We start from the raw sequence: 16420 nt of genomic DNA, 5'->3' as shown, positions 1-16420 counted from the left end.
CACACATCCCTCTGGCTATATCTCCCTCTCTTTCACTTGCCATAAGAGAAAGAAAAATGCAGACACTGTGAGTAAACCACGAGAAATGTTTCCCACCACTGTGGACAAAGACCCACCTGTCACTCAAAAATTGGATCAGTTTTGTACGACAACGAAGCACAGACCTCTTGATCTCTGTAACCTCAACTGGTGCTCCCTTCTGCTGCCAACTTTAGAAATATTTACAAAGAAGTAGCTGGAAGCTCCAGAGGAAGAATTCAATAAATCTAAGCCTGAGGAATGTTCATACTCCGGTAAGCTGCAGTCTGCTACACCTTTTTACCCATAATATTGCTGCTACAGACACTCCAACTGTGATTACAATGTACTCCTGTTGTATTTAGCTGAATCTTGTCTTTCTTACAGACTAATCTCATGACAAAACAGTATCAGACACAGGTTTCTGAGCTTTGTTCGGAGAAAAAGCAACATTCTACTGGCACAACAAGCTGGTATTGCCCTTACTGCAACGTACCTCTCTGCATATCAGAACGGTTCAGATTTTTCCATGCAAAAGTTGGCCACATGTGAGATTGCTTGGGAACTCTCCCCCACACTTTTTTTTAAGGAAATATGATTAAAATTTCTATTATTATTGTAAAATTTGCAATTTATCACATAACTAAAATAGATATGAAAAATAAACCTAGAAACCTGGTATCTTTCAGTGTGAATTACTTTATGAGATATATCGAGTACAACTGTGTCAGTAACATTTTAAATAAAAGCATAAATGATTGGTTTTCAGGGCTTGAAGTTTTTCTAAGTGGCTGGACCTCAAAATGTTAACAAGAAACAATATTTCAAACTTGTTGCAAATAGAACAAGAAACATGTTTGCCTGAACAACATATTAAGTTGGCACATAAGATTGTAGCATTCTTCCGTAAGTTTAATAAACACAACAGGTACACATATTAGACTCTTTGGTCACCAATAATATATTCTTCTTAACTACTTACAATGGTCTGCTGGGGTAACTTTTCCATTCACATTGAGTGACGTTTTGAGCTCATTTTCGTCCAGAAAGGAAGTTCCTCGAAAGTCATTCGACAGAAAAGGTGAAAATCTAAGGGTACAAGATCAGGTAATTAAGGTTGGTGCAGAATGACTTCCCAACCCAATTCCTGTATAGCGTTTTTGTCAGCCTAGCAGAATATGGGCAGGTGTTATTGTGGAGTAGGATCACTTCAAGCAATCTTCCTGGCCACTGTTTGTAATGGTTACACTTCAGGGAAGGATTTGTAGTACACACCGTTGCCATTCCACCAGATGCATAACCTTATCTTTTGTGGATGCGTACAGATATCTGCACAGGGAGTTGCCGCTTTATTTGGGCTCGACCATTCTTGACTTTTCCTTATGTTAACATAAAAACACCATTTTATATAGGCACCATTTCTCACCACCGGTATCAATACAGAATTGAAATGGTCGGTGTTGTTCACGACTCAATTGATGGGGAGCAAGCAGAGATATACGTATGGCCAACTGCTAATTTTTTTGATTGCTGCTCGGAACCTTCCCCATTGCACCCAAGTGTCGCACGATGGTGGAATGTTCACAGTTCATCAACTTTGCCAGGTCTCGAGTACAATGATGTGGATCATTGTGGATTAAGGCGTTTAAATGGTATTAGTCAAACTTGGTAAGTATTCCTGAATGCGGAAAGTCACTAATGTCAAAACAGTCCTCCTAAAAATCATAAAACCATTTTCTTTCTGTACTCTGTCCTATGACATTACCTCCGTACAAGGCGCAAGTGTTTCTGGCTGCCTCTGCTGCCGTCACACCTCTACTGACCTCAAATAGGAGACTGTGTTTGAAACATTCCGATTTCTCCACTTGGCACTCCATTTTCTAGTGTCCACAGCTCCACTCGCTACTTCTGAATGACAAAATGTAAACTCAGATAGCAACAGTGAACTAAAAATAAAAAATGACAATTGATAAATAAACCCACAGCAACAGGAAAACCGACATGCAAAACACTACGAACTTTTGCACCGACCTAATATTTCCAGTAGCAGCACGAATGCGGCTTTATAAAATCAGTATTAGCAGCAGAAATGTCTTAAACACAAAATACCTGTGCCTGTACATCAGTAAAAGCACACCACACGCACGCTCTGCTCTACTCTACTCTACTCTACGTACGTCCTCTGCTTCCTCTTGGCGAGCCACAGCCTCTCGCGGTAGCGGAGCAGGAACTTGCGCACCGCCTGGCCGCGGTGCACGTGGACGTAGTGCGTCTCCTGCCAGCGCCGGTTCATGAACCACGGGACGGGGTACTCCCTCTTGCGGTAGAAGAAACGCAGCCCTGTTGAAAAGGACCTGTATCATTTGGTGCTTTCTCTGACTACAGGCAAGCTCCTAGTTCACAACTACTACATCTCTACATATATAAATTGAAGTCACTTGATCACATCTGTCTGTATATACATGCTAATCTCAGGATGTATACGTATACGTGGGGAGTGGGGGGGATCCTGGATTTTTCCTAGTTAAAAATACATTTTTTTTTAGTGAAAATATACTCTACCCCCCAGTGAAGGAAAATTTTTCCTGTCTTAAGCGATGCTATACTTTTCCTCAGAGCTGTAAAACTTTTCAATCCCTTGAATAGTGAGGATTTTGTACACCGGCATAGAATTTCCCAGCACTTTAGGAAACAAGACAGCAAACAACAATGCACTCTGGAGAGATATTTGATGCGCGGCAACATTTACACTACATATTTTTGTATTAGAAAAGGATAAACACAAATGTCACGAAATACAGCTCGGTAGCTTCTGAAGGACTTAAATCGAGATTGCGCTAAGTTTTTGTCAGCCCCTCATATCTCACACCACATGATATCGCCAGTGAATCATAGCAGATATTCGGCACGTGAGACACCTGATGTAGTCAGCCAATGGCAACATCACTGTTTAGCAAGAACATACAAACAGGAAAAGTTAATGGTTTAAATTAACACACTTACAGTAGAGGTACGAGAAAAGCTATGCTTTCACATATAATATTCATTGTCAAATATTTTTTTTGCTGTTTTTCAAAGATGTGGTTAGGCAGGATCCTAACAGCACAGCTTAAGTTGTAGCAGCTGAATATTTGTGACAAGCTTGATTATGAATGTCACTGCTGTTCACTGAACATTTCACGGGTTACCTGGCTGAATACATGTTCCGTCAAGCACTTTCACTTTTCCATAGAAAAGCCAATTATGTGTAAAATTGCAAAATACTCACTTTGTTCTCTTTTTCGAGGATAATTATACTGCACAATTTGTAATCTATGAACAAATTAAATGAATAGGAAAAATCAACATCAAATTTCATCTTTTTTCTTTAACGTGCATTACTCTTTAAGATATATCAAACACAAATGTGTCAGTAAAAATTTATATAATGGCATAAATGGCTTGTCTTCCGTACCCAAAATTTTTCTAAGTGGCTGGTCCTCGGTGTTAAATTTTGAATGAGAGTGGAATGCCACGTGGTTTAAGAAATTCAGTGTACATTCTCCACAAGCGACATACTTCATCCTCCATAAAAAGAAATTTATTTTTAAAGTACCTCTCCTCAAACAACCATTCCCAATATTTTCTCGGGACTTGTCAGAAATGGATACAGTTGTGATGTGATGCTTATCGAAAGCAGTTTGTTGTTATGAAGTATTGCACAGTTTTTGTCCAAAAGCCCTTGACACATTTTGCTGTCTGCACACAGTGTTTTGTGGTTGTAGAGGGCACATTTTCCTTGTAACTGAAGTTTTATTTGGTGTTATTCTCTTCTTTATATTTTATCAGTTCTTGTAGGCCAAAATTACAAGAATTTAACTGCATACTAAAACAATGAAAAATTCTAAAAACATTCCCTGGCTTTTCCTGGGTGAAAAATTCCTGGGTTTTTCCTGGGGTGTATACACACCATGCATGGATTTTGATCCTGTTTTCACTAATAGATACACTGTTTCACAATGATTCTTTTTTATATAATTTATAAGTATTTCATGCCAATTATCTGAATTATGATGAGTTAAAAGTTAAGTTTTGAAAACGATGCCACTGCCACTTAGCAAACAGACACCATAACTCCAGAGAGTAGTAGTTCCTTGAGAATGCAGCAAGGGGGATCTAATTTACATCTGGTGTGGTCGTGTAGCAGCAGTGTGTGTAGCTGCAAACCAAACGGTTGTGGGATCCAATCCAAGCTGGCTCACTTTTTTTCATTGTGAGTTTCAAAATTGTCAGGTGTGAATTGAGGCTTACAATCTGAAATAATCAATCTGCATAGTAAAAAGAACATGCAAATCCAAAATATGTGGTGTTTTATTTTTAATGCTTGAAGTAAAACTTTTTCTGAAAAAGAACTTCAGCAACTGCATTTTCTTTCAGCAGTACAGCAGATGAATCAACTTTCAGCTGTCTGCCATCTTTGAAGCAAACCTACAAGCGACACGATTCTTCGCGTGGCATGGCGAAGAAATCTGCCTTAAAGAGTCCAACAGAAAGAATTATAGCAATGAGTCTCAACAATGCAGGGCGTGTCTACTAAGCTTCACAACAGGAGTGCTTTAACATGTAGATCATGCATTTTTTTTCTTTCTTTTTTTTTTTTTTGGCCCACTCTCTCTCTCTCTCCCCTCCCCCCACCCAACCTCTCTCTCACTCTCTCACTCTCGCGCGCACACACACGCACAAAAAATTACATTTGTTTCATCACGACGTGCTCCCACAACATGTCACTCTAAATGCCAGTTCAATATGTTACATGTAATATTCCTGCTTCCAGACAACTTCCTATGTACACGGCTTACATTGCATTAGTTGTACGAAAATGATGACATACAGTTACTTAACACTGTTCTCCAAAATTTATTCATAACTCTACACAGTGACCATCAATAAAAATATGCTATGCCACGGAAGTCATCTGGCCAAAGATCTGTGCTGTGCAAAGCCGGGCACTGTTGCTAGTTCGATATAAATTTAATAAGTTTGTCTTGTGCAGAGACCCAGAACAGAACTTCTGGAACTGAGGACACACGGGAAGCTCCTGCACGAGGTGGGTAATCTACAACTTCAGCATAAGTCAAATGCTGTCATCTCCATAACTGAAATACTGTCCAAGCTTAAAGGTGGTGATACACTTGGAGAGCAGGTTTGGCTTACAAGCAGTAATCAAAGTTTTAATAACCATGTCACACAAATAATAACTATGCAATTATATCTTTTTTTTGCTATTGGAAGGTATGTGACTCCAGTCCTGGTAAACTTTGAAATCCTTGTGCCACAGTACTATAGCATGCTGCTATAAAAGCTAAAAGAAAAGGGACGAGCCAAAACATTACGATCACTGGCCACTGCGTGGTCGAATACCTCCTGGTGGTTTTGCAGGCACACGACACAGTAGGGAAAGAATATAAGTGCAAGACAGGAAAATGGGCAGTCATTACAGTGGAGATGCGAGCCACAAATGTGGAAATCCACCGATATAAACGGTTTTGGCAAAAGGCCCACTGTTGTGGGGCTGTGGCTGGAAATGAGAACCTCTGAAACAAGCAAAGCTTGTCGCCTGTCTGTGTACTACTGTCGTGAAGACGGACGGAAATTGGCTGAAGGACAGTGAAATATGCCGTACGGTAGTGGACGGCCCCATTTCGTCACAAAACGTAGTGGTCGGAGGATCCCCCATTCTGTAATCCGGGATAGGTAGCAATCTGTGGTAGATCTGATCACAGAGTACAATACAATGCTAGTGTAGGCCCAATTGTTTCAGAGCACACCCTTTAAAGGCCACTGTCGAACGCGGAGGTCCACATCAAACGATTTCTACGTGTACCTGTGTCGACCCGATGACACTGTCAGTTACGATTATAGTGGGCACAGCACCACCGAGTTTTCACTGCAGATTGATAGAAACGTGTCACCTTCCAAATGAATCACTTTTCTCGTTACACCAGGTCGACGGTCGGGGTCTTACGTGCCGTCATCCGGGCGAATACGTGCAAGAAACGCACACCACACCACATAAGTACGCCAGTGAGGGCAGAATTACGCTACGGAGTACACCGAGTTGTGCTCCCGTGGGATCTGTGACAGTAATCGAAGGAATCGTGACAGCAGTGAATCGTGTGAACATTACTGTGGACACCTGCACGACTTTGTGCTCGAAGTCTCCCCCTACGGCGATGACATCTTCCGACAGGATAAATGTGTGTCGCGAGGTCGTAATCGTACTACAGTGGTTCGGGGGGCACTGTAGTGAACTCGCATCGACGTCCCGGTCAGCAAATGTGCCCGATCTCTATCCACTACGACACGTATCGATCACCAGCTGACCGCCTGTGGTTTGCAGTAATTATTGACCTGTGTGGGGCATCTGGTGCCACATACTTCTGGAATCCTGTCGAGGACCTGTGGAATCCGCACCGAGCAGAATCACTGCTGTATTGTGATTGCATAGTGGACCGACACACTATTAAACAGACAGGCATCATGTTTTTGCTCATCAGTGTAGTTCTTATTACAATGGTGCATATCCAGTACATGCTCCTGGGGACTGGACCCCAGTTTTTCAGACAGGCCCTTCTAGTGCTCATAAGAGTATCTTTCGAACTGAAACATATATTCTTTACACGATGGGTCTATGATAGAGCTGCATCCACGACTGTCCTTAATACTTTACTCCCCCCTACCAGTAGTCTTGTCAAGGAGTTTGAGACTCCTTTATGTACTGTGTGTAAACTTCATCGCAGATGGTACTGTAACAATACGAGTCGAGATAGATGTAACGGAACTCGAATAGCGTATTTGCCTCTATTGGTTACGGTAGAGACATCAATTTTTTGGTCCTGTCTGTATATTTATATATAATATTGCACGAATAAAGGCTGGGCGAGTGTAAAGCTATCATTAAAAATGCACGCCACGTGATTTGTTACAATTTGGTCGGTCATAATAATAATAATAATATGCTTTTGAATAAAATTAAAATATAACGGCGATACCTGTTTAGTGTTGTTGGAAATAATATGTAGTAAATTAATGAGTAAGCTAGCCGATCCTATAAGAAGAGGTAAAACTGGGCATATTGAGGTGTTTTGCTTTATATCGATGAAGCCGATGATACAGTGTCATTTTTTCGTTTACTCTTAGAAATAAACAAGTAAAGAAATGCTAATTGTGTGTTGTGAAAAAATATAGGGGCGAGTTTTAAATAACTACGGTGTATGATCAGAGTAACAAAAGGACATTTAGTTACACGAAATCGCGGAGAGCGAAGTGTGGTCATTAAATTGAGTACACCTACAGGGCGGTCAATTCCAGGATAAATCTATACGCATCTCACGAGGGATGCGGTATTGAGACCATTTTTTTTTTATTATACCACGGAGAGCTGGCTCCAATTTATGAAAAGGAGAAAAACGTTAACTTTTAAGCGAACTCTTAATAATAGCGGACTGGAGAGAAAAGTGTGTAATTGTCTTATGCCTAACAAACACTCACGGAGGGCGATGGCTAAACTGGAAGAGTCAATTACAAAATACTGTATCATTATCATTGACTGTTGGTGTCGATCAACCAAAACAGTTCATCGATGGAACTTGGGAGTTAGGGTTCAGGCACTCGCATATACTCCACATCAGCATGTGAATGAGTGGTGAATGCGAAATAAAACTGTGAACAAAGTTACGTTAAATAAAACAGAAGAAACCAGACAGTTTGGTCCTACTGTTATTATTCCATAAACTGTAACATTTCTTATTGTTGTACGAAGCCTTTATGGATGATCTTTATGACAATTTGCTTCAAAGAGATCTCGTTACGAGTTAAGTTTTGGGGAGCTTGTCAAGAGGGGGTAGTTCGTAGATCCTAACTACTGCAGCTATTCGGGAATCAGGTGCTACCGTGACTGTTGTGTGTTGTCAATGACTTAAGGTTACCATATCTCATGCTCTAAGATCGACGCGCCTTTCCTCTCGGTATAACAGTGCCTCACGGCAACAATGACAACGCCGACGACGGAGGAAGATACGGTAGAGTACATTTTCTTGGGACTGACCCTTAGATCCTGTTTTCTACACAAGTTTCGCACATTGTGCCACTTATTTATTTTATTTAGCGTATGGCTCATAACATCACAGTAAAAATTACAGAAACAACACGATTTAAAAAAAAATCACATACGTATAAACAGAGCAATAAATAACAGTTTGTATATAAGGACACCGCCAATTGTAAAGTTACACTCACAGAAGACCAGTCACAAGCAGACGTCCAGCTTAGATAGTAATTGTGCCACTGTTATAATAGTATGGCAAATCTGCCAAATATTACTATGACTAAATCGTCTGTGTACTTAATTCTTCCACGAGTTCATTACCACGAGGTTCCACAACAGTGGGAACAAAACCTATCCTTGTTGGTGGTGTGCACCACCATTATCTCATTCATTACGGTGGCTTCCATCTTTCTTCTTCTTAGCACGGTCCTAATCCACCTTCATACGCCGGTCTCAGTGCCGTGCTCTTCTGCTAGTATAACCGCAGATTCGAGTGTCGTATTGCTAAAATCCCCTCAATATCCGGAGAACAATTTCCTGAAAGTCTATAGCTTTTTCCACCTTCCTAAGAAGTTGGTGTAGTGTTGTTCCACACAATCTACCTGGTGGATATGCCTGTTGGTTACCTCAATTAACCTCTTTCCCCTAACACGCGCATTAAAGAGTTTTTCAAATGTCTTAGAAGAAAGGAGGACAGTCTGATAAGTCTCATATCCTTAGCCTTGGTATCATTAGTTCTCCCTTTGGAAATGAAACAACCCCCACTGTCCTCCAAGCATTATAAATGATTCCTACTACTAGGCTGATCCTGAACACTCTACACGAGAATCTGCACTCAGGCGAGAAAAGTCACGAATATCCACATATACAGATGACGGTAGCACAGCGTGCACGAGGTATAAAAGGGCAGTGCATTGACGGAGCTGTCATTTGTACCAGGTGATCCGTACGAAAAGGTTTTCAATGATAGTAGTCGGAACTAGATGCACGGGACATTCCATTTCGGAAATCGATAGCGAATTTAATATTCCGAGATACACAGTGTCGAGAGTTTGTCAATAATATGAGAGTTCAGCATTACCTGTCACCACAGACAACGCAGGTGAACAGCCTTCACTTAATGAACAGCATCATTCGCTCAGAGATGTCACTGCTAACAGATAAGCAATGTTACGTGAAATAACCACAGAAATCAATGTGAGACATACGACAAACGTATCCGTTAAGACAGTGCGGTGAAATTCGGCACTAACGGGCCACGGCAGCAGACGACTGACGCGAGTGCTTTTGCTAGAAGCACATCTCCTGCAGTGCCTCTCCTGGGCTCGTGACCATATCGATCGGTCCCTAGACGATTGGAAAACCGTGGCCTGCTCAGCTCAGTCCAGACTTCAGCCGGTAAGAGCCGACGGTAGGCGCAGACCCCACCGTGCCACGGATCCAAACTGTCAACAAGGGACTGTGCATGCTGGTAGTGGCTCCATAATGGTGTAGGCTGTGTTTACACGTAACGGACAGAGTACTCCGGCCCAACTGAACTAATCATTGACTGGAAATGGTAATGTTTGGCTACGTCGAAACCATTTTCAGCCACTCGTGAACTTCGTGATCCCAAACAGTGTCGAATGTTTACCCGAGACGCTACGTCACATCGACGAGCCACAATTGTTCGCGACTGAAGAACACACAGGACTATCTGAGTGATCGGTTTGGCCATCCGAGTTGCACTACACGAATCCCACTGAATACTTACAGGACATAATCGAGAGGTCAGTTTGTGCACAAAATTCTGCACCGGCAACACTTTCGCAACTACGGAAGGTTACAGAGGCAGTACGGCTCAATATTTCTGTAGGGGTCTCCCGACATCTCGTCAAGTCTGTGCCACGTCTAGCAGCTGTACTAAGTCGAGCAATAGGAGGTCCCACACAATACTGGGAGGAGGTATCCCAGGACTTTTGTCACCTCAGTGTAATTAATTCCCGTTCGGTGCAGGACAGCTGGAAAGATTCCATCCGAGCCCGGTGACTTCGACAGTTGAAACATTCCCACAACCCGTTTGATTTCTTTTAAATCAATGCACTGTCTGGCAGATTCCCAGTTCTCCCTCCGATTACCTGTAAAGCAGTACCTCTCAGGGGTCGACTCTCGGTCTGTACTATCTGCCAGAGTGCACCGAGGGAAGTGAGTCTCGAAGAGCCCACCCGGCACTTCGTCTCATTTGCTGTCCTCGTACAAGATGTGACTGAAGTTTTAAGAGCGGGTCCGCTACTGCTAACTGGTCTCGCGGGCAGGTACACGGAGGGTGGGGACCGAGTCGTTGCCTTGTCGTCAAATGCCCTCTAACAGGAAACTGCTTTTCCTTTATTCAGTTCGTCGTGGCAGCTGGTCGAGTGCGGGTCTGTTAGGGCTCGTTGCCGGATTCTGCCAGCGTGAAAATGGACGTAAAAATGGAGCGACGAGTTTGTTTGAAATATTGTTTTAAAACCGGAAAATCAGCTTCTGAGACTTACAAACTATTAAAAATAGCTTTTGAAGATAGTTGTATGAGCCAGTCAAATGTTTTTATCTGGTTCAACAGATTTAAAAATGGCAACGAATCATTTGAAGATGAACCACAGTCCAGCTGTCCTTCCACCTCAAAAACAAATGAAAATGTTGTGAAAGTTTGCAACTTAGAGAGAGATGGCTGATGAGTGTAACTTAAGTTTCTATGCAGTTCAGTCAATTTTAACTGAAGATCTGAACACGCGCCGAGTGTCCGTAAAATTCATTCTAAAAGTGCTGTCGAGTGACCAGAGACAATAACGACTTGAAGTGTGCAAAGAACTGATTAATTGGACAAAAATGACTCAAATTTCTTAAATACGGTAACTACAGGTGACAAATCGTGGGTATATGGATAGAATCCTGAAACCAAAGTGCAGTTTTCTCAGTGGAAGACTCCAGATTAACCACGGCCGAAAAAAGCACGGCAAAGTCGGTCGAAGGTGAAGACAATATCGGTGATTTTTTTCGATTCTATCGGTATTGTGCATCACAAATTTGCCTCTTGCAGACAGACAGTTAACCAGGAATACCACAAATGTGTCTCGAGTGTTTGTGCGAAACGGTGCGGAAGAAAAGACCCGCACTGTGGGACGACAGGGGTTGGGGGCTACACTGTGATAATGCTCTGGCTCATCGTGCCTTCTCCATCGTTGAATTTATGACCAAATTTAAAAATTTCTGTGCTTCCACAATTGCCATATTCCCCTGATTTGGCCCCTGCTGACTTCTACCTGTTTCCTAAACTGAAATTTTCACCGAAACGGAAGCGATTTGACTCGATTGAAGACATCCGGGCAAATACGGAGAGTGTCCTTAACTTACCTCAGGAAAAAAAATTCCAGGAATGTTTCCAAAAGTGGAAACACCGTTGGAGTCAGTGTGTTCAGTCAGAAGGGGACTATTCTGAAGGAGATGCATCACAGTATCATGTAAGTACCACCATTTTACAATTACAAGCCCATTCTTAAAACTTTACAATCACACGTAGTATATTCACTGCCGTCCTACCTTAGAGTACTGCTTGCATTGGTAGGTATTCTAGTGAGTATTTTATGAAGTTGTAACACAAGTAGCTGTACCTTTCACTTTGTCACAGAATACCTTACAGGATGATAGCTTTGCTTGCTCGATCACGAGCAATGGTGACTGCATTACAATGAAAGGATTTTAGGATATACTGGTTTTGTATTGAAAACTCAAGATTGGTCAAGCCACACTGATCTCCATTTACCACACTTTTTCCTTACCATCAAACTTGAGCCGTTCTTCACTATTCTCCCCATTTGCCAGTCACCTAACATAGTTATTACCACCACCAGAATCAAATCAGCAGGGTTCCTATGTGTGTTGAAACTTCATCTCTTACACTGAAATTTCATGTTATTTACACATCAAATTATAAAATGTTTAGAAGTTAATAAATGTGTGAGGTATTTCCAGAAAGTAACAGACATTTAGGCCTATTGTGGTAGTGGGCAAGGCTACAGCCGCCACTGCATCCAGTAGTAGTAGTAGTAGTGCGTGGTCTGTGCCTCGGCTACTTTGCTTTCTGTGAAGTGTTAAAATGTGTGCTGGAATAGAAAATCCCTCCACTCGTGAGGTGCGTTCTGTGATTTGGTCCTCGTTGGCAAAAAACAGCAAAACAATCAAAATTTATCGAGACCTCTGTGATGTGTAAGGAAAAGGAATAACGAGTGACAGCTGAGTGTGAAAATGGTGCACTGATTTTAAAAACAGCCGTACCGATGTTTCACAATGAGGATCACAGTGGTAGGTCTAGCCTTATGACTGACGAACTGGTGGTGAAAATCAATGACAAAATCCATGAAAATCACCGTTTCATAATTATGAGACTTTTGGGGCTACCACCTATTCCCAACAATGAAGACACGGCTCACTTCATGACACTTTGATACTGATACCGAACTGCATGCCACTACGAACCAGTGGTTGCAACCGCAGGTGTCAGATTTGTAAAGAGATTGAACTGATAAACTTGTGCCAAAGTATGAGAAATGCCTCAATTTGAATGATGATTACATAGAGAAATGGCTTAAGAGTGTACCCTTAAAATGTATGAAATAAAACTTGGTTTTTCCATATAGTTAATTTTTTATTTTAAAACTTCTGTCGCTTCCTGGATAGCGCTCATAAATGAGAGTAGAACGAGTCAGCATATTTGATTAGAAAAATGGAAGTCAGTCACGGAAAGCAGTTTCAGTCATCTGTGAGTACCTCAGACCAATTCCATGGAGAGAGATTATAGAAACATAGATATAGGAAACAAAGATACCAGACTGAGATTCAGTGGAAGAATTCTAAGGACACTATTCACCCACCAAGGGCACAGTTTCGAAATCCCTCATTTGACCAAGCTCTGCTTACCAGAAAGGGTTAACAGAAGGAACACAGTAGACAGTAAGAAAAGTACTGTGGTTCATGACAGGTTCAGCCAGTAAGTGCTAGAATTCCACAGAGCAGAATGCACTGCGAGAAAGATGGCGAGCGTCACGGAGATGTTAGCTGTTAAAATACTAAGAGTGTGTGTTCTGACTAGGACCCCCTGAGTGCAAGGTCACAAAAGGCCAATGGCATTTATGGCAATCGACACTTCACGTTTTGTCTACCGTACAACCCCAACATCGGCTGCTTAACAGCAACTGGAGGCGAGACTGTAAGTATCCGATTGTGAGCAAAGCCCGAGGCTACAGAGCGTAGTCGATAAATAACTCACTACAGTGCTAGTGGTGTTGATAAAAAGCTGAGCAATGGCAACAATAAACAAAGCAAACATTGCATTATATCTACAACAACAGTTGCCATCAGAAAGGAGCCCGAGGAATTTTGCAGTGTGGCAGGTGAAATATTAGCGTTTCTGCAAGTTGAATCAGTGGAATGAGTGGTGTCGCATACTCTGGTCTGTGTGGACAACGTACACGAGGAGTACAATGATGACGATATGTGCTTAACAAGTGAAAGATATTGAAACAGACATCAAGCGATGTAGTTCAACATCCTTGTCGGACAGGGAGCCACAAATCCCATATCCAGTGAAATGTAGTAAGGGCAGTCAATGTCCAAGGAGCAGATACTAAACATAATTACATACGTGGAAGATCATCTGCAGTATAGTAAAGTAACAATTAACATTTTCGAATAAGTCCACAGCAATATGACCGCGTAAACCGTAAGAAACACTAGGGATATTGAAGGGAGGCCAAGGCGCACTTGTTACAAAAATCGATGTTAGCTCATGATGATGATGATGATGATGATGATGATGATTATTGGTTTGTGGGGCACCCAACTGCGCGGTTATTAGCACCCGTACGAATTCCCAACCTTTGCTCAGTCCAATCTGCCACTTTCACGAATGATGATGAAATGATGAGGACAACACAAACACCCAATCATCCGAGGCAGGTGAAATCCCTGACCCCACCGGGAATCGAACACAGGACACTGTGCTCGGGAAGCGAGAACGCGACCGTGAGACCACGAGCTGTGGAGTCGCATTTTTGAGTACGATATGATTTATGGGATGTGCTTGATGGTGACCTACTGCATTGTTAGTGGCCTACTATGCTACGCACAACAAACTGTGTGCAACACAGAATACAGTAATTTCAAGGGAAGCAGCCGACAGTTGCATAATTTCAAACAGCTGTGCAGAAGAGAGAGAGTTCAGGTAACGAAATTTCAAACAAAATGTCAACTTCACGATGCACATCATGCTGTCGAATTGGCTGAAAATTTGTAGATGAGATAAACAAACTTATCCCATCGTTTGGCACGGAATTTATTTTCAGCTCAGACCAACTGGGAATTGTAAAGGAAATGCATATGAAAAGATCGCTAAAAATTAAGGGTGCCAAGAGAGTTGTATCAAGATCAACTAACATCAATGTCTAAACACTTTTGCATACAATTATGCTAACTGTTAATTTGGACGGCAAATTGGCTGTAAAGTTACAGGAAGTTGCAGGTGCTCTGCTCCCTACAATTCTTTCTCATGTGTATGATCTTACAAGGACATTAGAGAATATTTATGTCACAGCAAGAAAGAGTGGGAAAAGTGCACAAGATAATTACAACTAAAGAGCACAAGATAACTACAACTACGTTACGAGTGCTGCTATTGCCCAATAGCTGGTCAAAATAACTTGCTTTTGCTCGATTCCTGGTCTGTATATAAAAATTATACTCCTTTGGAGCAAACTATCACTCCTGAAAAGTGTTTGACATTGCAATGCATACCACCTGGAACCACTGGATAAATTCAGCTTCTGGATATTTGTTTTCTCCTTGCCTACGAAACATATTATCGCACTGTCTGCAGCTATGCCTCCACGGGTAGCCAGTTTCACAATAAGCTCCACAACAGACTTACGAATTAAGTTGTATGCCGTCACATTCCATCTGTTATCATCACCCCGTTACACCAATATGATCCTATATGCATTCTGTAAGAGTGGATACCTAGCCGAATGTCGCGCACAGTTCGTAACTCCCGAGGAGTTCACCTTTGATCTTGACAGTGCTAATATCTGCGACCACTGTGGCGCATCATAGTGGTTCGTTTTGAACATTTCGTGACTGTCAACGATGTCCATTTTGTTAAGTGTAATTTGCATCCCGGAGAAGATTCATCTCTGCACCTCACGGACGATCATTTTCTGTCGCCCTCCTGATGCGCACTGTGAATTGTTAGTGACTAACATTTTTCCTGTGACAACTTTCAAATCGGGCTTAGTAAAAATTGAACTTGCGACCTCATGCTTAAGGGGTCGTTTGTGAGAAGAGTAGAGTGACATCGTATATTCTCACACGTAACAAGTGTGCTCCTAAGGAGACAGAGACAGTCGTTCTTTGTGTCAACTGACCTTATTCTCAACAAGAGGGGGGGAGGGAGTTATGCAGTACTATCTGTTGCACTGTTAGACGACTTGCAAACTATATCTGAGAAGTAATTCTAAAGTTATTTTTAAAAACAACCGCAACCACGAAAGTTGGTGGCAGCACTAGTCCTTCTCTGCATATTCACCCTGTAGTCTGACACATTTACCTCAAAGATGGACGATTTCATAGAGACCTCTGTTTAGAAGTCTACCTCACTGTCATTCTGAAACTGTCTCCCACGGTACGGTTCTCTAATGAGTAGTATTGTGAGACTTATTTGTCACTGCGTGTTATTGACGGACAATTGATGTCAGTAAGACACAATCCTAAGGTGAGCATTGTTTGTAGTCAACAGAACGGTTTAATGCGGCCCGCCAAGAAATCCTCTCCGATGCATACTTCTTCATCTCAGAGTAGCATCTGCAACCTACATCCTCAATTATTTGCGGGATTTATTCCGATGTCTGTCTTCCTCTACAATTTTTACGCTGTGTAGCTCCCTCTAGTACCAGGGAAGTCATTCCCCGATGTCTTAACAGATGTCCTATCGTACTGTCCCTTCTCGTCAGTGTTTTTCACATATTCGTTTCCTTCCCGATTCTGTGCAGAGCGTACTCGTTCCTCTCGTGTCGAGGAATCTCGCCTTCTCAGTTAGACAAACAAACAAACAACTCTTATTAATGAGTTTTATTACAAATTGACAAGATACAAATGCAATACTTAACTTTGGTCGATGTGACGCAAGCAATAAAAAATAGTAGTCTCCTTCAGGAAAGAGATACAAAAGTCTGTGCTACAAAGAGATTCTTAACGAAATCACTAATGTTGACACTGTTATCAGAGTCGCTAATCTCGAAGCTGCTACTG

The 16420-nt window shown here is 41.9% G+C and overlaps 1 protein-coding gene across 2 annotated transcripts in view; it reads right to left on the bottom strand.

The window, feature by feature from the left end:
• The window catches only part of LOC126108508 (39S ribosomal protein L47, mitochondrial), a 62870-nt gene that overhangs the window by 15121 nt on the left and 31329 nt on the right, over positions 1-16420 (bottom strand). For both annotated transcript variants that reach the window (XM_049913775.1, XM_049913776.1), the window contains exon 5: positions 2196-2358. In XM_049913775.1, the coding sequence (XP_049769732.1) occupies positions 2196-2358 (163 nt within the window). The remainder of the gene's footprint in view (positions 1-2195; positions 2359-16420) is intronic.

Source organism: Schistocerca cancellata, chromosome 11, assembly GCF_023864275.1.
Source record: "Schistocerca cancellata isolate TAMUIC-IGC-003103 chromosome 11, iqSchCanc2.1, whole genome shotgun sequence".
Lineage (NCBI taxonomy): Eukaryota > Metazoa > Arthropoda > Insecta > Orthoptera > Acrididae > Schistocerca > Schistocerca cancellata.
Note: the sequence above shows the minus strand (reverse complement) of the source record. Positions and strands in the feature narration are given on the sequence as shown.